This window comes from Lagenorhynchus albirostris, chromosome 21 (genome assembly GCF_949774975.1).
Source record: "Lagenorhynchus albirostris chromosome 21, mLagAlb1.1, whole genome shotgun sequence".
NCBI lineage: Eukaryota > Metazoa > Chordata > Mammalia > Artiodactyla > Delphinidae > Lagenorhynchus > Lagenorhynchus albirostris.
This window is the reverse complement of record NC_083115.1, coordinates 15,250,052-15,274,626: the sequence shown is the minus strand read 5'-3', so window position 1 is coordinate 15,274,626 and position 24,575 is coordinate 15,250,052. Positions and strand designations below refer to the sequence as shown.

Here is a 24,575-nt window from a genome sequence, read left to right as displayed (position 1 = left end):
GAGAGGGTGTGGAGAAAAGGGAACCCTCTTGCACTGTTGGTGGGAATGTAAATTGATACAGTCACTATGGAGAACAGTATGGCGGCGGTTCCTTAAATAAATAAAAATAGAACTACCATACGAACTAGCAGTCCCACTACTGGGCATATACCCCGAGAAAACCATAATTCAAAAAGAATCATGTAGGGCTTCCCTGGTGGCTCAGTGGTTGAGAGTCCACCTGCCGATGCAGGGGACGCGGGTTCATGCCCCAGTCCAGGAGCATCCCACATGCTGTGGAGTGGCTGGGCCCGTGAGCCATGGCCACTGAGCCTGCGCGTCCGGAGCCTGTGCTCCGCAACGGAAGAGGCCACGGTGAGAGGCCAGCATACCGCAAAAAAAAAAAAATGAGTCATGTACCACAGTGTTCATTGCCGCTCTATTTACAATAGCCAGGACATGGAAGCAACCTAAGTGTCCATCAACAGATGAATGGATAAAGAAGATGTGGCACATATATGCAATGGAATACTACTCAGCCATAAATAGAAACGATATTGAGTTATTTGTAGTGAGGTGGATGGACCTAGAGTCTGTCATACAGAGTGAAGTAAGTTCAGAAAGAGAAAAACAAATACCTATGCTAACCCATATATATGGAATCTAAAAAAAAAATGGTCATGAAGAACCTAGGGGCAAGACAGGAATAAAGATGCAGACCTACTAGAGAATGGACTTGAGGATATGGGGAGGGGGAAGGGTGAGCTGGGACAAAGTGAGAGAGTGGCATGGACATATATACACTACCAAACGTAAAATAGATAGCTAGTGGGAAGCAGCTGCATAGCACAGGGAGATCAGCTCGATGGTTTGTGACCACCTAGAGGGGTGGGATAGGGAGGGTGGGAGGGAGGGAGATGCAAGAGGGAAGAGATATGGGGACGTATGTTTATGTATATCTGATTCATTTTGTTATAAAGCAGGAAGTAACACACCATTGTAAAGCAATTATACTCCAATAAAGATGTTAAAATTTTTTTTAATTAAATAAATGGAATATAACTATATATCTGCCGCCACTTTTTTTTTTTTTTTTTTGCGGTACGCGGGCCTCTCACTGTTGTGGCCTCTCCCGTTGCGGAGCACAGGCTCCGGACGGGAAGGCTCAGCGGCCATGGCTCACGGGCCTAGCCGCTCTGCGCAGCATGTGGGATCTTCCCGGACTGGGGTGCGAACCCGTGTCCCCTGCATCGGCAGGCGGACTCTCAACCACTGCGCCACCAGGGAAGCCACACATTTTATGTTATATAGAAAATATATGAAGAAAACACTGAGCTTAAGAATCAAAACTTTCCAAAATTGAATATGCATATAGCATAGGTAATATCACATTTAACTTTGGATGCCCAATTCTTTTATTTTTAGCCATCATATAAAAACATTTTTTAAGATTAGTATTGAACTGGGAATTACATTCATGACAGAATTTGTTTCTCTTTACTTGAGATAGTCTAATATTTGCCTTAAACATTTGCAAAGCAACTCCAGGGAGAGCACTCCCGAACGTTTCCTTTAGGCAGGCATTTGAGAATATACATGGATAGTCAGTGTGTGAGATTTAGCCAAGAAAATCCCTCTGAAACAAAATAATATTTTAAAGCCACACATCACTTTACATGTACTATTATTCTAGGCTCTGTGCAATATACAGGGTTGTGTCTCCAGTCTACATCTGCAGCCACTCCTCAGGTGTTCTCTGGACCTCATGTCCGGAAATGTTCTCACCTTCAAGATCTAAAATATGAGTTTCCATTTTCTGATGATAAACCTGTCTTAGCATTTCTCGTATTTTTTTAACTCCTATTGAACTTGATGATTAATTTATCATCTGTTGCTATTCTTTACCCTGTGCTATTTTTGCAGCCAGACACAACTGTTCTGGCTTTACATGTCTCTATCCAACAAGAAAAAAATAATAGCCTTTTAAGGGGCATCACTTTTTTGTTACTTTAGAACACCACGTACCTATGAGTTTCTGCCACTCCTGTCTAGTAAATTCTCAGTTTTGAATCTCTCTCACTGTTAATTCTGCCTGTTTCTGTTGCATAATGTTGCAAAGCTAATTAGAGCCAGTGAATGAGCAACCCTGTAATTAATGTCTATATCAGAGACACTTCAGTTTCAAAAGTGAGAGAGGATATTATAAAACTGGTGTAAACTAGCTCTGTCTGAGAGAAACAAAAGTAGGCCTATTTTCCCATCAGAATTTGTCTTCAGAGATGCTTGAAATTTTCTTGTTTTTAAAAACTTTTAGGCATTTCTAGTGTCAGCTTTAAGTTTAAGCTGACAAGAACTTCAAGCTCAAGAAGTGAATTCCTCTGTCTCATCCCAAATTCAGTTCAACCAGAATCAATTCCTTTCTCCTTCCATGAGAAGACAGATCTCACCACCTCAAAATATTTCTCTCGGTCTTCTTAGTCCTTTTCTTTGTCTGAGTTTAAAAAAAAAAGTTCTTCAGTTCTTACTCAAAATTCTATTCATCGTTCTACTTCTTCGTTGGCTTTCTTTTGAGGTCAGAGCAGAGGGTTGAGGCTGGCCATCATAATCTCTCGCCTTTCCTCTTCTACTAATCCCAGCCTCCCTGGAGGTAGAAAATACGTCTTTCCAAGCCACAGACCTAGGCGTTATCTAGGAGTCCCTCTTTGGTTTTATATACATTTTTTCCACACAGGACTTGCTCATCCATCATGATAGATTCAAGCGAGACTTAAGCAACTGTCACACCCCAGCCTGCTTTCTACAGATGCGTTGGTTGATGGATAAAATTCTTTTTTCCAGGGTTGCTACTGGAAGTAGTTAGAAAGTCCAAAGTTAGAAAGTTCAAAGCTGAACTTATTTTTTCCATTGAGCCTACAAATTTTACTAGTCCAAGTGTAAAAATCACTACATATCCTTACATAGTCATAGTTGTGAAACCTTGGGTCAGTCATAAATGGCCCTCTTTTCAGTATCTCCAGATAAAATTAGTCACCAGGTCTTGAAGGTTGCTCTTCCACCACACTTCTCACACTTATTACCAAGGTGTGCATTATTATTGATACTCTGTCAGATAGCTCCACATAGTACTTCTACCAGTTTCATCTTAAAGCATAACTCTGATCGTTTCAAGACACTGAGCTATTCGAGAACTTTTTACATTCCGTCTCTTGGATGCTGTTGTACATACAGACCCCTTAGTTTGCATTCATGGCTTTTCTTTCTCTGGCCTCAAAACATACTCCCAGTTGTTTTTGCTCACAATATTCCATGAGCCAGTTTGAATGGCATGCTATTTCCTAATTGTGTCCAGAATGGTCATTTTGTTCCTCCCTCTAGGGACATCTTCTGTTGAAACTCCGTATTCTTAAGGACTTTATCGTAGTCAGTATCTTCCATGACAAATGGTTTACTCTCCAACCAGATGTGAATTCTCCTTTCTTTAATTCCCATGTTCTTACTATTTTTACTTTTTGTCTCATAAATATTATTTGTATACTGTTTTACCCTCCTCATAGAGTATTATTTTCTAAAGAAAAGGATGTATGATTAACCCATGGTTAAAACACTGGGACACCATTCTTAACTTACACTAGTCAATCATTTATTGCTTGTACAAATGTGACTATTTGATTGTAGTAGAAATATATGTATAACTGTCATGTAAAAATAATACTAGATCTCTCTGCAAAGTTGTTTTCAATAATCAGGTAGTAAGTATCATTTTACCTAATAAATAGTTAAAAGGATTGATGCATGAAGAAAGTACAGGATTTATTCACAGATGAGTCCCAGTCTCTGTTAGAACTTGAAAGAGATACTAGGTCCTTTATAATCCTCTTTCCCTGTTCATTTTAAACAGAGCCCACCATATGCATGCAAACTGCTGCAATCATTCATTAAGTAGATTCAACCTCTCATTTTCCTTAAATCATCACTGATTTGAGCTTACTGTTTTCTCAACTTAGGCCTAAGAAAATTATGGCCAGTTATTCATTCTCTAATTAACCTAAAAGTGAACTATATTTCATTGCTTGTAGGATGGTATGGGAAATCTGAGAGTCACCAAGAAGGGAATCCGACTTGAAGGTATATCTGAGTTTCTACTTCCATTGTATGTGAAAGAAATTCATTCCCGAAAGGTATGTGATACTGGCTTTGGCTTACTGTAAAAGATAATTTAGAGGTTATGTTTTAGCTTAAAATAGGAGGACAGATACCCCTTATCTCTTCAGTATGCATTTAGTTATTTTAAGCTAAAGACTTATTTGAAGAAATCAAAACAATGAAACAATTGAAAAACCAGTGGAGAAGTTAATTTCAAACTGACAAATTAGAGAGCCTCCAATTAAACTGCAGTGTTGCTTTTGTTAGTCTCTAAAATATGCCCTTCTGTTTTCAATGGATGGACCTTAAAAATCCAGTTATATTAATTCCAAAAGGGGCATTTAACATATTTTGAGTAATTTCTGCAAGAACCTTGACTTGAATAAATGATATTAATTCAATGTATTTTACATCTTTTCAGCTTTAACGGACATGCATTTTCTAAAAGTGGTGACAAAAAGTCTTAGTACAGAAATTAACTTTATTTCTGGATGTACATTATTTAAAACCAGTAAGAATATTTATTCTTTCAAATGTATGTGTGTATGTGTGTGTGCTATGTGTGTTTTATCACCTAGCGGCATGCTAAAACTCAAAACATTATAGCTTAGACATTGTTCATTTTGGCTTAAGTGTGTTATTTCTCAGAAGGTAGTATCTTTGGTACATCAGAATCTCACTAGACTCTTTCAAATGTAATAGGCTTTCCCCTGGGATATGTGTGTATGTGTGGAAATAAATTTAGTGAAACAGAATAATTAGAAAGATTGTTATATAAAACGTGGAAAGATTACTAACCTTATTTCATAAATATGAAAGTGTATTTTCGACTAGAATGTTTTAATATTAGCAATATTTTAGCAAATGAGTTGCATAGTAAGCCAAAATTTTATAATTTGCTTCGAGGCTATTTTTCCCTTAAATATCAAAGTGAACACAGAACAAAGGATTCTTTTTCATAAAAATTTTAATTAGGATAATTATATTAAGTTTAAATTTTATTTTGTTATGTGTGAACTTGCAGAGCTTCCTAATATACTCTATTGACTGCTACTCTGGGTACTGGAAATTTTTTATTAAGATTACTTTCTGGATTTAGGTCAGAGAATAAATAATACAATAGACACATGTATGAACACCTGACCTTACTGATTAAACTATCAAAACTAATTAAACTTAAAATAAAAAGTTTGGTGTTTTTATTTGATTTGATTGTTAGGAAAACTGAAAAAATATAGCATGCTTACACATATTAGCATCTTCCCTTTGACTGGAAGTTATCACCACTCTGTTATTTTCTGGTTCCTTCTTGTGTTTCACACCACTAAGCAGTTTCATATTTGAAGAAATGAAAACTCATACTTGGAAATAAAAACAGTACTTAACATAGGACAAAGGTGAGAGTCATCATAGGCGGGAACTTCTTTGAAAGTATATCCTATTGATAAGTCTGGGGACGGCAAGAAAAAAAAAAAAGATTTATCTTCAAAGCCATTTTAGACCAATTTGGAGCAGCTTCCTGGGAGTACAGTTTAGAGAAGGATTGTGAAGCCTGCTGCCAGCAGGAGGGTCATAGAATTTACCTTCCTAGTAGGAACATTTTTGAGAGCAAGCAACAGGTGTAAACGAGGATACTCCTGGGAAACGGGGATGTATGTTGACTCCAACTATGGACCAAATAAGAAAGAATTCACTGATGTTATATATAGCATTAAAATGTGAGGTGGTGGCACATGGGCTTTCTAACTTTTATCCCTGGGAAAGTTCACAAGCATTTCTTTTTTTTTTTTTTTTTTTTTTTTTTTTTTTGCGGTACGCGGGCCTCTCACTGTTGTGGCCTCTCCCGTTGCGGAGCACAGGCTCCGGACGCGCAGGCTCAGCGGCCATGGCTCACGGGCCCAGCTGCTCCGCGGCATGCGGGATCTTCCCGGACCGGGGCACGAACCCGTGTCCCCTGCATCGGCAGGCGGACTCTCAACCACTGCGCCACCAGGGAAGCCTGTTCACAAGCAATTCTAAAACTCACCGTATTGATGGAAATCTATATGCTCCCTTTCACATCCCCTGTCCTGTCGCTTCTCCTCTCGTTATCATTTGCCTCTCGGTAACTGCGAAGCATGATACAGCCCAGGCAGGTGGCAGCATGTTCCATCAGCAGTCAGACAGGAGGACTGGTTTGAGAACAGAAAAAGAAGGAGACTCATTTATTCCGTGGAAATATCTCTACCCACATACCACACAAAAAAATAAATATTTAAAATAAAGAGAAATATATCTTTTATAAGCAGTCCCCATTTTAGGATTCTCTTGTCCATGAATGCATGCAGTTGTTTTTTCTCTGCCGTGAAGTTTATTCAGTGTTTCAAAAAGCCAGCCACAATGTTCCTGAGCCTTAGTTTTCTCATTAATAAAGTGAGTTTGGTAGAAACTTATCAAAATACGTGATTCTTAGGTTAAGAAAGAACACAACAAATTCAGTAATACTAGTAGAGATGAGGTTTTACATTATTTTTTTAATTCCACTTAGTCCAGTCTTTCCACACAGTTTCATCTATTCAAATGTTTTTATGATAAAATGTCAAAATTCCTGTAGGTAAGATAAAATCTATTAAATTCAACAGGTACTTACAAAGATTCAATTAAGCTGAGAAAAATAGTAGTGTACAAACAATTTTGATTTGTGCAGTTTTTTTTCCTGCAGTTTTGATTTGTGTGTGTGTTTGTGTGTGTGTTTTCCTGCACTAATGCCAGTGGATTGCCTTCTTTCTATTTAGCCAGTATTCCACTCTGAAGTAATTTTCTTATTTAAAATTATTTTCTGGTTACATAGGTATTTATTCAATACTATACATGGAAATGTAATACATTTCTATTGGTCAGAAAATGCAGTTGCCCACAGACACACACACCTAGCCTCCTAACTTAATAAACCATGGGCTGTTTCTACCCTACAAGCTAACTGCAGGGTAGTTGGCTGTCTCCACCACCAAATTTCTATAGATATTTGAAATTCTATTATTATCCAATGCAGTTTACTCTCTTATCCATGCTTTAAAAAAAAAAACAAACCTTTTTAAGTGGTTGATCATATCAGCACACAGAAAAACATATTCGATGTTTAAAGTATCTTAGAATTCAATGCATCTTCAAAATTAACATTATTTTCAGAGAGTAGGTACTCACTGAACATTTGTGAAGTTAAATATATAGTTTTCTTTAGATACAAAATATTCAGAGAACTTGGGATTTGACCTTGCATATATTATAACGTTCTGAATGGGTCTTTAGTGCATGTGGTCTAACTTTAGGTTAAATATTTGAAGTATCAGGAAATTAGGACTTGTAATCACCAGTTTTTTAATGTAATTGAAAAGTTTCTCAAGGTTTCATGAATTCAGAGTGCTCAGGTGGTTAGATTATATTTCATTGATTGTTACCAGAAAAAAATTGCATCATTAGTTCTCTAGGACTATCTTAAGTATTATCCAGCTTCATCTGATATTAGCTGAATACCTCTCTTATTTTTTTCCGTTTAAGGATCCTCAGTTAAGGTGGTACCTCACTATTGCCCCTCATCCCAGCATCCTGCATGACAGATTGATAATTGTGTCAGGGGAATGGCTACCAGATAATTCCAGTTGCTGTAACTCCACAGCAAAACAAAGAAGTCTGCATTTTTTTTAGGATTCCTGTGTTAGCAGAGCTGTGAGCAATGTTCTACCCTCTCTTCACTTCCAGTCATTTCACTTGGCTTCAGAGCTGTGATACTAACTGGGTTCTTGGTTACAATCAGTTTTTCATCTCCTGTGTTCAATTCTTCTTTATATAATTCAGACACAAAGCCATGGAGACAGGCAAGTTCAGCAAACCTCTTCCCTGGTTACACAACATGATAAATCTCCTGACCTTGTGTCCTTCAGCTACCTTGGCAAATCTCTTCTATGCAGGTTTCTTTCTCCCATGCAAACCAATCATAAATAGATATCTGCAAGCTTCTATAATCTTTTTATTATTATCATCCTTATTATTTCACATTCAGTTGTTTAATACTGATGAACTTTATTATTTACTGTAATGTCTTTATTCAAGTTAAAACACACACAACACACAAATCATCCCAAAATCTTTACACTCAAGAAAAAAACCTGTTAACATATGGTGAACATCATGACAGTTATATAATTATATATTTGCACAAATAAAAAAGATAAATATATAGGGAGACATGTACCTGCTATTTATAATCAGTATATTATACATAATTAAATAGAAGAAACATAAACTGACATAAATTGGAAAGAATTGCTGACCTGTAATATTTTTTTACCACAAAAATGTTTTTTTTTAACTGTCTTTATGGTTAAGAATAAAAGACAATGAAAACCATTAGGAAGTTGGATGCATTAGCTCCATGTTTCCATTTCAGACGGTGTTCATTAACTCCCTGCAGTGCAATTTGGGGTGATTAGCTTCCCTCCAGTTTGTCTTCACCCCTATTCATTTTCAGGTTTTTCTGATAATTATATGATTTTAACTTTGTCAGCATTCATAATATTTACATTCTGTTCTGCAAATTTAATTGCCTTGGCACTTTGGTCTTAATTCACAATACAGATGCCTGCCATCCTCACCACCAGTCCTTTTTTTATGGATTCTCCAGGGCTGAGTTCATTATTCAAATCATTCCTTCCTTTCTTGTATTTCATTGTTAATTAGTTTTGTGTGTTTGTTTGCTGATACTTGAAATATTGCATGGGAAAGGTGTCTGACTGTTGTCTTTATTCTTTTCTGGAATGTTATTAACGGTTCATCCCTTCTTTTCCTGTTAGCTCATTGCTCTGTGGAATTCTAGCACTGAATATTGCCATACAGAGTCTCAGGAAAGTCTGGTATTTTTCTCCTGTTGATGACAGGCACGTTCTACCTGGATGTCTGATACATTTTTGCCATTTCATTTCTTTCATTTCATGAACCTTTTCTATATTATATCATTCAATATCTTTCAGTTACATTTGTTAAGGTTTTCAGAGAAAGCAATAATTCTTAGGTTGGATCTTCTTTGTCCTCCACAGCTATCATAATTTCTTTAATTATTTTAAACTTTGTATGTTTCCTCTGAATACAAGTAAGTTAATATCTATAGCAGTGATCCCCAACTGTTTTGGCACCAGAGACCAGTTTTGTGGAAGACAGTTTTTCCACGGACCAGGGTAGCAGGGGGTTGGTTTCGGGATGATTCAAGTACATTACGTTTATTGTGCACTTTATTTCTATTATTATTACACTGTCATATATAATGAAATAATTATACAGATCATCATAATGCTGACAGGAGGCAGAGCTCAGGCGGTAATGCAAGCGATGGAAGAAAGCTTCCTTTCTTCCTTCCTTCCTTCCCTCCTTCCTTCCTTTTTTATTTCCTTCATGACCAATAGCCCCCAATACCATAATTTGAATAGTCCATTTTTCCCATCGCTGATTTGTAGTACACTTTCCTCATATACTACATTCTTAAATGTACATAGATTTATTTATGGCCCCTCTATCTGTTCTATTGATATATTTGGACTAAAACCAAACTGTAACTTTAAGGAACTGTTACAGTAAGTTCTTTTTTATTGCTCTTTTTCAAAACCTTTTGACTATTGTGCATTTTCTCTTCCAAATGAACTTAATAATCAGCTGTCAAGTTTCATAAAAACTCCAATTGGAAACTTAATTATGGTTGCATTTAATTTGAGAAAATTGACGTCTTTATAGTTTTGAGATTTTTCTATCTAGAAATATGGCTTCTCTCCTGATTTTTTTTTCTTTTGAAAACTTACTTTGTGTTTCTCAGGAACATTTCTTAACATTCTTTTTCATATAAGCATTACAAGTTTCTTGTCAATCACTTTATGGTTCATATTGTGTATGGGAATGGGTTTTCCATTCCGTTTTCTCTTCACCTTTGTGCTTGTGGAGAAAAACTGTTCCTTTTGGTGTTGTGAATGTAAGCTGGCCATTTTCTTGAAAGTTTTTCATTTCTATTATATTTCAAATCATTTTTGTGGCTGTTCGACAGATAATGGTTTTTAACACTAGCTAACATTCAGCATAGAGTAAATTTCTGAAGTCCAATTCCTGGCTTCAAATCCTGGCTCTGTTACTTAGCAGTTGTGACTTGTTACCTGATTTTACCTCTCTGTGCCTTACTTTTATCATCTGCAAAAGTTCATAGTAGCCCCTAATATTTTTAGGGACTAGAATGTTATGGTTTTTATTAGAAGACATAAACGAGGTAGAACCTTTACCACAGAGTCCAACACAAGAAACAGTATTGTTTATTATTTTTAATGAAAGCCAAACATTATACTAAATCCTTTGCATATTTTTCATCCTTTGTATATATTTAATCCTCTCTATGTGATGAGTATTATGATCAAAGACAGTATATTTTAAAAGTAGAATATAAGGATTTGATAACACATTGCAAATGGGATGTGAGAATAAGAGAGAATCACATATGTATCGAGGTTTTTTGTTCTGAGTAGTCACTATTAGCCAATTTGGGGCAAAGTAGGGAGTGGGGGAAGATTTTGAGCACAATTTTGGAGCTGATAATTTTGTCTACTAGAAAAGCAGGCATTTCACGTTAACAGGTGGCTATCTGAGTGTAGATTTCATTTTGTGGTATAAGCTCTAGACACAAATTAGAAACATTTTTATATCAATATTAATATCTATATCTATCTGTCTATCTAATTTAAATACATGAGATCAGACAAGAATGTCAGTAAGTGTGGATAGAATACTGAATATTCTACCTATAATCACTATAATCCATCACTCCATTATTGAAGAGTTTGGAAAGAAGTGCAAGAACCAACCACAGACTAAGAAGGAGAGATGGGTGAAGTAGTAAGAAAACCAAGAGTATGGTGTCCTGAAAGGAAAGAGAAGAAAGTGTTTCCAAGTTGATAGAGTGAAGAACTGTTTCTGATGGGTCAAGTAACATGAAGTCTGAAAATCCATCCATTATTAGCTTGATTATAGTCTAATCAGAAATCAATGTTTTTTCCATATTTTTAGATATCTATCAATGTAATTTTTATTATTTCTCTCATTTAATATATTCAGTGGATTCCATGAAAAGATATCTAAATGTCAAAGCAACAACCCTGTGAGGTGAACAGAGCAGATAATTTTATTGCCATTTTGCCGATACTTTACCTCAAGACTTAGGTAATTTAAGTGATGTGTCCAAGGTCTGAGGACTCAAAAGTGAGCCAGAACTCACATCTCAAGTCATTGCTACTTGTTCTATCCACCTCGTCTTTGCAAAAGTTTCTTCTATAGTTGTCTCTCTGTAAATTGTAGACCTGCTGTTCTAAGTAATTAATGACTGTAAATATTTACAGTCTGACAGCACTAGAAATAATAGGACTTTAAGTTCCTCATTTTTTTTATTATTGGAGTATAGTTGATTTACAATATTGTGTTAGTTTCTGATGTAGAGCAAAATGAGTCAGTTATACATATACATACATCCACTCTTATTTTAGATTCTATTCCATATAGGTCATTACAGAGTTTTGAATAGAGTTCTGTGTGCTATAAGAATAGTAGTTCTTATTAATTATCTATTTTATATATATAGTAGTGTGTATATGTCAATCCCAATTTATCCCTCCCCCCTTTTCCCCCTTGGTAACAATAAATTTGACTCGATTTCTGTTTTGTAAATAGCTTCATTTGTACCATTTTTTAAGATTCCACATATAAGTGATATCGTATGATATTTATCTTTCTCTGTCTGACTTACTTCACTCAGTATGATAACCTCTGGGTCCATCCACATCACTGCAAATGGCATTATTTTGTTCCTTTTTATGTCTGAGTAATATTCCATTGTATATATGTACCACATTTTCTTTATCCATTTTTCCATCAGCGGACATTGAGGTTGTTTCCATATCCTGGCTATTGTAAATAGTGCTGCAATGAATATTGCGGTGCATGTATCCTTTCAAATTACAGTCTTCTATGGATATGTGCCCAGGAGTGGAATTGCAGGGTCATATGGTAGCTTTATTTTTAGTTTTTTAAGGAATCTCCATACTGTTCTCCAAGTGGCTGTACCAATTTACATTCCTCAGTTTTGATGAACTTAAGCTTCTGTTATATTTAACAAACGTCTACAAATAATTAATCTGAGCCTCTTTATTGAGGTTATGTGTACATGCTGGTTAAGGAACACTAGTAGTGAATACAGGAAAGATAACACAAATTTGTGCAACAAAGTGCTTTTCAGTGTTTGTAAATTCAGACATCTTTGGTAAAATCCACTCAAAGCTGAGGAAAATATCTAAATACAAGGATAAAAATAAATAATTATATACAGTTTTTTAAGTGGTTCATAGATGCCCCTCAACCATGTGTCAACAGATGAAAACACTGAAACCACCTATGTAACTACTCACTATAGTTTAATAATCCTGAACATTAAACTTTGCAATTTACAAAGCATTTTTATACATATTACCTTAATTCATACTGCTGTACAGGAGGAGATATTGTCTTCATTTGCGTATGGCAATTTAGCTGTCTCAAGTTGTGCAAAGAAAAGTCTTAATACTATGACTCAAACCTAAATTCCCCATTCTGATTCATTGCTTTTAAGCAATTCATAAAATTAAAAATTATTCCAGGTAAAAGGAAGAATATATCTTAGGTAACTCTATAGATAGTCTCATTTGACCATTGAAAATTTTCATTTGAAAGGAAAATTAAAACCTTTGAGCTATCAGAAGATACATTTTAAGTACTGATTTAAAATGTGTCTTATTGGGCTTCCCTGGTGGAGCAGTGGTTGAGAGTCCGCCTGCCGATGCAGGGAACACGGGTTCGTGCCCCAGTCCGGAAAGATCCCACATGCCGCGGAGTGGATAGGCCTGTGAGCCATGGCCGCTAGGCCTGCGCATCCGGAGCCTGTGCTCCGCAACGGGAGAGGCCACGACAGTGAGAGGCACACGTACCGCAAAAAAAAAAAAAAAAAAAAAAAATGTGTCTTATTACTTGTCCAAAATGAAAAAAATTATCTTTTATTACCAAATTAAAAAACTTTTTTAAAACAATTCATCGTATTCTCCAAAGTAATTTTTTTACATATTCTCCAGGAAATCCATATTTCTTTTTCTGTGTGTGGTGTTCTGGGCTAGACCCACAGAAGAAAGAATGTGAATAATTTGAACACAGTGAATCTTGTTTAAAAATAAGACAAAAAAATAGCATGGTAGGAAATCCTCATTAAGCTAGGACATGGTTTGATGTTGCTAAATATATAAGTGTAGGTGAGCTTGGTTATAGAAATGCAGTAATCCATGGAGTTAAAAAAATGTAGGAGGTTCTAAAAGGAATTCTACTTACCATATATTTTTTCCAGAGATGATACTATTGTCCTCTCACAGGTGTTATCTCTCACACCCTACAGAAGCCTTACAAAGACATGAAGATTCCCTCCTTACCTCAAACGTAGTTGTTTTTATAAACGAACACATAAACCAATTACCTGTAGTGTCCCATCTTGTTCTCTACCAAACACACACACACACACACAGAGACACACACACACATACACACTTAGCCCTACACTTATTTCTTCCTCCAGAAAAGATGTGAGATAACGAGATAGCAAACCTAGAACAAAAGGGAAGCACATTATTTTTTATTTTGTAGTTCCTTGTCCTTAGAGGTCAGGCCTGAGAACTGAGTATGGGAACAATCTTCGTGACAATATTTTTACTTTCACTTGGGCCTTCCATACTAAATAACTCTCCATGGGTCAAGTTTGTATGCTTCCATATGAAAGCATATGAGCTGTACTTTGAAGAATGATTGAGATTTTGATTCTGAATTAGATAATTTGTGAGCAAGAAAATAGTTTATAGAAGACATAGTTTTTTTCAGGAAAAAGGGAGTAGAACAATTTGGTTGGATTGAGGAATCCTGTGAGGTAACAGTCTCAAACCCAGGCAAGCATACCCCTGTGGGTGTTTCAAGACTATCCATGGGGAACTGATGCATCGAGATCTGTTTCCTGAGTCTCAAGTTTCAAATGCACTTGTTCCTAAATTTGATCTGCCCAAGAATGACCCTGTAGCTGCTACTTCTCTTTCTTCCAACTTCTCTACCATTACCACGTCCATTATTTTTCTTTTTTTTTTTTTTTCTCTCACTGTTGTGGCCTCTCCCATTGCAGAGCACTTTTTTTTTTTTTTTCCTCACTGTTGTGGCCTCTCCCGTTGCAGAGCACAGGCTCCGGATGCGCAGGCTCAGTGGCCATGGCTCACGGGCCCAGCCGCTCCGCTGCATGTGGGATCTTCCCGGACCGGGGCACGAACCCGTGTCCCCTGCATCGGCCGGCGGACTCTCAACCACTGAGCCACCAGGGAAGCCCCGTCCATTATTTTTCAGAAGTAACAGATAACTGTCATCCATCCTTTGTTTTTACATTAAAAAATATATTGCTCAGGACATAAAAAGCTGAAAATGGGGGATGAGTGGTTGGCTAAACAAAGTGGGAGTATGAGGACACATTACACCTGAATTAAAAGTAAAACTATAGATAGATAGATTGATAGGTAGGCAGATAGATGTAAAAAAGTAGAGAGAAGAAAGTACTAGTCACTAGATAAGAACAATTGAAGGAAAAGCCTATCCATCCAGGTTATATGGATGGCAAAATCCTCTGTCTTAGAATTATAAATCAAAAATAAGTTAGTTATCATGGGGTAATATTAATATATTTATTTGAAATGAAACATTCAAATATTTTTCTGATAGAGAGTAAGGCTGGGTTTACTGATGAATTAGGTTATATGGCAAACATGTTCTGTCATTTGGATAAACTCAATGCAGGGCTCCACAAAGTTGGAGCATTCTAAAAATATATTTAAAATACATATACAATATGTGGGGTCAGCTATTTTATCCCTTGCAAAAAATAAACTTTTGAAACCAAAAATATTTCAAATATCAGCTTAAAAATATTCAAGGACATATAGTTTAAAAAAATATCTTAGGAAATGAGTGAGCAAAAAATATTTGACGAACATGGATATAAAGGAGCAGAGAAACATTGATTTGGAATGCACCTTAGGGCTTCACGCATGCAGGGTTTGAATGCTAAGGAATTTGGAATTTATCCTCAAGGCAATGAAACTCTAAAGTGCCTGTGTTATCTTATATTTGCTTAGTTTACTATATTTCAAATTAATGAAATGCAGTTTTTTGCAAATAACAAAAGCTCTCCACTCTTTCCCCTTATTTTGGGTTACTGCATTTTAATGTGTTAGATAATCATTCTTTTAATATTTCTAAGAGTGATAGAAATTTTATTAAAAAGCACTATACTGAGTCACAGATAAATACATAATGTTTTAAATAGAAGTATTCACTATCTTAATACTAAAATTTGTTACTCAGTTATTACAAATTAAATATTGTTTTTAGCTGGATTGATGGTTTATAAATGATTTGTAGATATGGGACTGTTCCATCAAATAAAATATTACCAAAAACTAAAAGCAGGATAAAGCAAACAGACATAGAGGCTGCCTGATCTGTGACAGGAATCTGTGAAACCTTTAATACTCTTGCCTTCTAGCTTGAAAAACACTGGTTTTGACCAATATCATCTTTAGTCTTGCCCTACACTTTACTCATTGTACTCTCTGTAGAGCTATCATAATAAAATTCAATCACAAATATTAATACTATAACTACTTTACTGTCCATATTTTATCATAGTAAGCTTCCTCATCACTGTAAAACCTCGTAATTTATTATAGTCATGATTTTGCATTTTCACATACTTCCACCACACTTCTCTGATTTTTCTTTGACTTGAATTAATAAAAAAAAAAAAAGGAAAGGTTTAGGGTATAATCTCTTCTTGTTAATTTTCCATCTCCATAGCAATTGAAATCTCTTTTGAAGTAATAAGCAGCCTCCTATAAATCAGAATTTGCTTTAAATAAGCACATCTGTGGCAAAATATATAATCTTTATCACAAACTATGAAGACACATCAAGATCCTGAAATTCCCAGGGATTAAGAAAAGAAATAAAAAACTACATTCAATATAATTTTGGTTTTATGATTTTATCATTGCTAAGCAACATTTTCATTACAGTGAATCCATATGTTGCCTTTGATCACCTTGCTTTTTAGAAACTTGAGAGATTTATATCCTGCAAATTTATTGAATTCGTTGATTAGTTCCAACAGTTTTTCAGCTGAGTCTTTAATATTTTCTATATGTAGCTTCAACTCTTGTTCTGTATCCTATGGATGATTCAGTTATATCCATAAGATTTCTGTTTCCGGGGGCTTAGGTCCTCTGGCTCCCAGTATCTGTCACCATTTAATTGTTTTCCCCTATATGACATGAAAGTTCTTTCCTTTGCCATGACATCTACCCAAATATGGATCTCTGTCATTTCCTAGATTTTCCTACTTTTTAAACTCTCTATAACATGCACACATATTCACACCTAATTCTTTCTTCTGTAAAGACTTCACTAATGTCTTAAGGAGATGGAGTGTTTACATTGTGGTATGCAAACCATTTTCAATGAAATGTTAGACATCCTATTATTTAAACGTATTTTGTCATATTGCTGAGTCCTTCTTGTTCTCCTGTCCATCCTCTTTTTCTCTTTCCCTCCCTCTCAAAAGCAACCACCAAAAAATTCTTTCATCTATGAGAATAATTTATGTATTTCTCTATAAGAAACGAAAATAGTCGGAAAAATGCCCATCATTTTGTTAAGAGAATTTAGATAAGATAATGGAATTAAACATAAAGACAGGAAACAATTTGAACTTAGTTACCTTTGTGTTTTTAAAATTATTACAACATGCATATATCACAGGACAACAATTTTAATTCAATTCAGGGCCCTAGTTTTAACACTGTTCCTCAGAGCCAAAGAGCATCTTGTAATTAATTATCCTTAGTTACGAAACTAAAGAAGAAAGAGTCTTCTTTGCTAAATAAAGTTTAGGTCAACCTCTGTAATTTAGGAAAGGAGAAGAAAAGGAGAGAGAAAATGAAAATCTAGGAAGAATTAGAGATATTTTTCAGATTCTGTAAAAAAGCATGCGGCAGAAAAAGATTCAGATTTTATTTTCATGGATTTAAGGTGTGCAAATAAAGGTTCCGAACTGCTAAAATTTACTTTGTTCCGCTGAACTGTTTCTTTGACACTGACACCAGTCTGAAGCTGAATTACATGTTTCTAGTCTTCAACTAGGTTACAAATTATTAATCTTAAAATTGGAATGAATAGGGCTTTCCTGGTGGTGCAGTGGTTGAGAGTCCGCCTGCCGATGCAGGGGACACGGGTTCTTGCCCTGGTTCGGGAAGATCCCACATGCCACGGAGCGGCTGGGCCCTTGAGCCATGGCCGCTGAGCCTGCGCGTCCGGAGCCTGTGCTCCACAACGGGAGAGGCCACAACAGTGAGAGGCCCACGTACCGCAAAAAAAAAAAAAAAAAAAAAAAAAAAAAAAAAAAAAAAAAAAAAAAATTTGAATGAATAGGAAATAAGGAAAGAGACAGTAAGAGGAATAGTTAATTAAATGCCATATTTTTTGTGTCCCATATTCACTACTTCCACTCCTACTTATGCTCTAGTTGTGAATAGTAAAGTAAGTCATTTTAGTAGTGTTCTTTTATTTCCCTGATAAAGTATTTGTTAAATTCATGAATTTTCTCTTTTTCTTATTTCATGAAATGCCAATTACTGAAAATATTCCCCTTCAATATATTTTAGGTGTAATTAGTAACTATTTGCCATTTCATTTCTTTCTAGAAAGTATTTGAGAAGTGAATTATTAAAACAAGCTGCTATAAAGCTGCATCGTCTTTTTGTCTTTTATCCTCTGTACGTGTGGAAGATAAAAAAGCAATTTAATACCTGTTTGTTTGTTTTACTTTTCTTCTATTCTTTTTCTAAGTTTAATTTTGATCTAATACTGCAAATTGCCTTACTTTTATTGTATCCTGAAGTAGGAAAAGAGGAATTTAACATAATTTATGCAAATGCCTTCACTTACTGCTTTCTTTAAAAAATCAGCACCAGTGTAATACCCTGCCATTCTTGTCCTCTTCATCTATCTATGATTTGCAATAAGCATGCCATGTTGTATTTCACTCAGCTTACCATACTTTTGCCATATTGGCTTCTTTTGATCATCACAAACCAAATCAGGAATTTAGAATCAAAATACTACTGAGCATGCTGGGTAGCAGAGATTATCAAAGAGAGAACTTGGGAGATCATCCAGTAAAGTAAAAGGCTTTTGTAGAGAAATTAATTTTAATATTTGAAGTGCTTTACATTTTATTTGGAGTATTGATTAATTAGCTAAATAGTCAATCAAACATCTAACCTTGTATATTATTTCAAAATTCATGAAATGAATGGAAAGTATATAGTTTCTATGGGGAAGCATAGAAAATATTATTTTTTGATTAAGAATTTTATGCCATTCTATAATGTCATCACATTTAACTTATTATTTTGCTCTGATCATGTTTTGTAGACTTTTTTTGTTGTTATGATAGTTACGAAAAATAGTTGTATAAAAGCAATAATGAAGACTGATCCAGCTAGCTTTCACTGCAAATTAAAAGCTTTTGCTCAAAACTTAATAGGATAGAACCATACATTTTTATTATTCCCCTCGAAGTTGTGAATAAGAAGCACTAGGCTGTTTTTCTAGTTTGTACTAACTGGCCTGGGGCTGGCTAATCTAGAATGTCCTCACAGGCGTGTCTCGGCTGGCTATGAGGGCTGAGATGGTACACCACGGGGTCTCTCCTCCTGTGGGAAGTTAGCCCCAGCTTGATCACACGGTGACAAATGGTTCCCAGCAGCAAGAGAGGGCAGCCCTAATGTGGTGCAAATGCTTCCATTAGCCAGTAAAAGTCACAAGGCTGAGCCCAGATTCTAGGGCTGGAAAGTTGACTGGTTCCTGGTAGAACAGTAGACACTTCACAAAGCAGCGTACAGCAATGGGAGAAATGTGTGACCATTTTGCAAACCAACACAAAGACTCTCATTTCTTGTCTTAATAATTTAATAGCCTGTTTTTATTTTGTAGTTTATCAGTCGCACTTTCTATGAATGATTGAATTGTGTACTTATGCATTTGTTTAAAAAGTGAACATTTTTAATTAAAACTTAAGGAGATTTTAATTTAAACTTATGGAGATGATTTTTTTTTCACTTAAAATCAGGTAAAATCCCTAGATTTTTGCTATTCTATCGTATTTCAGAACTAAGAATAACATTTGAAGATATGGACAACCTGCTTATTTGAGTTATTTTGAAAGCCTTAGTTTTGAGGCACTGACTCTTTCCTGAAATTTTAAAATAAGCAATATAATTATTAAAATGTTGGATCCTGTGATCAAATCAACACATGTAATTTATGTGGCATTACTATGATTCATAAGGCATCTATCATGCTAATCATTATTCATCTCTTTGAATTTATGTGCTTATGTTGTCCTTATGATAGTAATATTGGTGGATTATTTGTTGACATTGATTTCCCTCTGAAGATTTATAGCTTGGCTTTATATTATATTAAGCACCAGCAGATAAGATATATGTCCAATCTATTTTATCTAGACTCTTTATACAATAAAGCACCCTAAGCTAGGATAGATCATTATAATATCTTGTATGTGCTACTTGTCTCAACACTTGATTTAATGAATATTATAGATTTTGATGTAATCATGACAGTTTATCTTTCCTAAATTATGATTAATTGAAAATTTCACTAAGGCTACAAATCTCTGAAATTTGATTCTCTTTTATTTTTTTAATCAGGCAATGTCTTATTACTGTAATATAAACAAATTATATCCGTAATTAATGTGAGAATAGGTGTACTATTTCCAGAATGGTTACAATTTTCATTTTACCCAGTTAAAATAACCCTAAAGTTTGAAATTATAGCCGTAGAGAACAGTTATTAAATACTTTAGCCACTTTTTTAGGAAATGAAATAAATCCCAAGAAGGATGATGCATTACCATAGCAATGGGATGTAGAGCCATATAATTATGAGATATATATTTTTTAGTTTTTTCTGGTATTAAAATATACCATTATTTTCATTTGAAAATGATTTGTGGCATCGTTTATAGGGGACCTTATGATTTTACTATTTCTTTTTTCACAAATGTAAAACCATGTTAAAACTATACCAGACTATATGAATTGTCATTTTCATTATAGTGTTTCAGAGAAATACTAATAATAAATAGGAAAAAGAATAAATGATAGAGTGGAAATGAAAATTTCACTGTCTTAGAAATGTATTTAGGAAAGAAACTGTAACTATTTGACCAACTAAGTGAATAATTTCTATCAACAATGTAGCTATAATGCAACTCCATTTATTATTCTAGTGATAAAAAATAACAGTCTCTAACATTATTGTAATTACTAAAAATGATTGAGTCAATAATGAAATGAACATGAAGAAATACTCTTTTATTTTTAGAGTAAAATATTATATTCATTGATATTTTGCTACTGAATGTAATTGGTTATCCATTATTTCCACTGACAATCAAGAGGACTCTGATGTTTCAGGATGTTGATGTGTTCTGCTTTGTTGGAACTTTTTTGGAGTCATTCAGTTGTAACCAAAATATATATGTATTTGGGGCTTCCCTGGTGGCGCAGTGGTTGGGAGTCCGCCTGCCGATGCAGGGGACGCTGGTTCGTGCCCCGGTCCGGGAAGATCCCACATGCTGCGGAGCGGCTGGGCCCGTGAGGCATGGCCGCTGGGCCTGCGCGTCCGGAGCCTGTGCTCCACAACGGGAGAGGCCACAGCAGTGAGAGGCCCGCGTACCACAAAATAAAAAAAAAAATATATATATATATGTATGTATTTGGAGCACATAATTTCAGTGTGGCACTTCTATAAATCCACTGACTCGTTGTTCATTGAAGCAACATTTGCTTTTCCATATGAGTATTCAGAGTTTATTATCAGAGGACTTCTAGCCTGTTGGACGTCCAGTATCTGTGCGAGTGTGTATAATATTGGTTTTTAAACAAACCCATGTCCTTTTTAATATTTAGAATTTCTAATCTTGATATTTTGTTTCTGTGTGAAATAAGTGAAAAATTACATTTTATTTTTAAAGTACCTCTATCCTCTGTATTTACGTTATTCCCCTCATATATATTTTAGCTAGGGTTAATTAGTTTCCCTTATATAATACTTCTTATTATGGCTTTGCTTTTTAGCTAATTTGAGAATACATTGAGGTACATTATACCTTGCAGATGCTACTTCCAAAATATGTGTGGATATCTTAAATAAGTTTGTTTTACTTTATATTTAAGAATATTTCGCTTCCCAAATTATCTCAGACAAAAGTGGCCTTTGAATGCCTCATAAGGTTAATGGCCTTTGGTGAGGGTCTTATGAGACGATAGATAGAAAGAGAAAACTAGACAGAGGGAGAGCTTGAACAGGAGTCAAAGTAAGAAGTACAAACATGGCTGAAACTGGAAAGAAAACATGAAGTCATGCTAGCTGTCCCTGTGAATATGAATCAAGAATTTAGATTTTACTCACTGAAAGCTAGAGAGCTGTTAAATACTTTTTGAGCATTTAAGTGACTTAGAGTTTTATTTAGGAATGAGATTCTGGCAGTTACATACAGAATAATTTGAGGCAGGGAGAAAAATATTAAGGTCAGTGTTTCAGTGTATTTCTTAGCAAAAATAGCATTAGTTTGGGACAGATGAAGCTTGAGTTCGCAGAGAGACATTTTGATGGAAATAACTACAGGCCTTTGGAAAATAGTAGCTCATTAAAGCATACAGCTGGAGGGACAGGTGAGGGAACAAGCACATGATGAGATGGTCAAAACTCTCTAAGTGAATGACAATTGAGTGCAGTTGGGGCGACAGAAGCACCAGGTATGGGTTAGAACTTTGGGAATCATGTTTTCTTGGGGAGAAAAATGTCTCTATGAACAGTGCATAGAGAAGTAAGAAAATTAAAGTGTGAAACCAAAAAATATAAAAAATATAAAATACATATAAAAATATATGTATATGCATATATACATATGTAAATATATAATAGAAGCTTCTCTGAATAAATACTGGGCAGATAAAATATACCTAATTTGATAAACAAGAAAACTAAACACCTAGAAGCATAGTTTTTATTTGTCAAAATCATATGTTCAATCAACTCATGAGAAAATACCAAATACCCAATCCAGTGCTTTCACAGAAGTGCTTAAATTTCATGTCAGATGTTGTTATTTTATTTTCCTTTTGGGAAAGATTATATAAAAATGTTTTGTATTTTTTAAGAGCTTGATTTAACTTAAAAATTTTAAAAAGCGGTTATTAAAAGAGTGTAATAGATTCTCTCCTGTCTCCCATTTTGGTCCAATTACAGTGATGTATGTGCCTTTAAATTGTAATCTTAGAGAAAGAGAAGACATTTTAGAGGCATAACTTCATTTTCTGTACTCCCTTGAGGCTTTCTGTGTGAGTGTATATACATATATGTGTCTGACAAATCACCCTTTATAAATCAGTGACTTCTTTTAATTAGTGCTTATAAAGCAGTTGACAGATATTTCTAAACAATTGGGGGAAAACATCAATGAGCTCTAAATGAAAGGCAGCCTTTGAAAAGAGGATTTTGAAAATGTTCACACAGCTACAAAGTTATCATTTTCATCTGAAAATGCTTGGTTGTGCTTAAAAATCTGTTTTCTAAAGGAGACAGATGAACAACAAAATAAAGTTATAACTTAAAAACTATGTGTGCAGTACTTGATAAATAAATATTGTAATCAGTTTCAAATGTTTTCCCAAACTTTCAACTTATTCACCTCAATGTAGTTTTATTTTTCTAACATTTATTCAAATGGATTTGGGAGCAGAGATAATACATTGAATAGATAAAAGTATCCAGTTAAATACACTGATGTCAAGTAAAATTATTCTCATTTTAGAAGAACAAAAGTTGAAACACTGAGAAATAATATTTCTCACTGTAGATTCTATGTTAAACCAATTGAAAAGGCCCAAATTTTATTCTTTTGGTAAAAGGCTTCCATGAGATTTGGTATCACATGCTCTATAAAATATTAAAATAAAAATCAGACAAAGGCACATCTGAGTGTAAACAGGTAACGATTTATAGTTAACTCCAGAAAAGGAGTTATTAGACTTTTCAAAAGTCTTTGTGAGATTTGAATTCCTATCCAGGTAGAAATTGTATTACAAACTTCCATAATCCTGTCCTTTCTTTCATCAGAAGGCATTAATCAGCTTCACCAAGCAGTGGAGAAACTAAGGAAAATGTGTACAGACTCTTTTGTTTTGGTTTAAATAATGTGCACATTTGGGGAATTTTATACATAGATCTCAACAAGATAGTTTTAAGTAGTAAAACTAGATAAACCAGATACAGCGTGTGAGCATATAAGTGTTCCATCAATGGATGATGATGATGATTTCCTTGTATATCAAAGTTGATTCACACCTTTACAGTGGGACAGGAGAATTTTAGCTACATGAGTACTTGCTGGGTATACCTTTCCTGATCTGATACTGGCTGGATCTTCACTCCGTCTCCACTCCTTATTATTGCCTTTTCGATCCATGTTGTTTGGCCACCTTTAAGATTTGTGCAGTGAAACTGTCCTGTTTGCTGCAGATCCTGCTTCTGTGAGATTCAATACCTCACCTCTGTCTACTCTGTAGCTAGAATTCATAGTAGTCACAAAGGATCTCTTATTTTTTTCCAATTTACTGAAAGCATTTTGAGGTAATTTGCCTCAGGAACAGTAGTGGGGAATTAAATATTTTAGTGACTATTACACACTGAAATCCTCTTACTTTTTAAAACTTATTTTATTGAGGTATATTTGATTTATAATGTTTTGTTTATTTCTCTGTACAGCAAAGTGATTCAGTTATGCACATAAATACATTCTTTTTATATTCTTTTCCATTATGGTTTATCCCAGGACATTGAATATAGTTCCCTGTGCTATACAGTAGGATCTTATTGTTTATCTATTCCATATAAAATAATTTGCATCTGCTAATCCCACACTCCTGGTCCATCCTTCCTCCACCATCCCCACCTTTGCAGCCACAAGTCTGTTCTGTATGCCTGAGAGTCTGTTCTGTTTTGTGTCATATTTTAGATTCCACATATAAGTGATATCATATGCTATTTGTCTTTCTCTTTCTGACTTACTTCACTTAGTATAATAATCTCTAGGTCTATCCACATTGCTGCAAATGACATTATTTCATTCTTTGTTATGGCTGAGTAATATTCCATTGTATATATGTACCACATCTTCTTTATTCATTCACCTGTCGATGGAC

General features: G+C 35.0%; 1 protein-coding gene across 3 annotated transcripts in view; it reads left to right on the top strand.

Annotated features, from left to right (window-relative positions):
- The window catches only part of SGCZ (sarcoglycan zeta), a 318,034-nt gene that overhangs the window by 156,640 nt on the left and 136,819 nt on the right, over positions 1–24,575 (top strand). For 2 of the 3 annotated variants that reach the window (XM_060136378.1, XM_060136374.1), the window contains exon 2: positions 4,056–4,157. The exons of the other annotated variant lie outside the window; for it this stretch is intronic. In XM_060136378.1, coding sequence (XP_059992361.1) covers positions 4,056–4,157 — 102 coding nt within the window. The remainder of the gene's footprint in view (positions 1–4,055; positions 4,158–24,575) is intronic. 3 annotated transcript variants of the gene reach the window in all.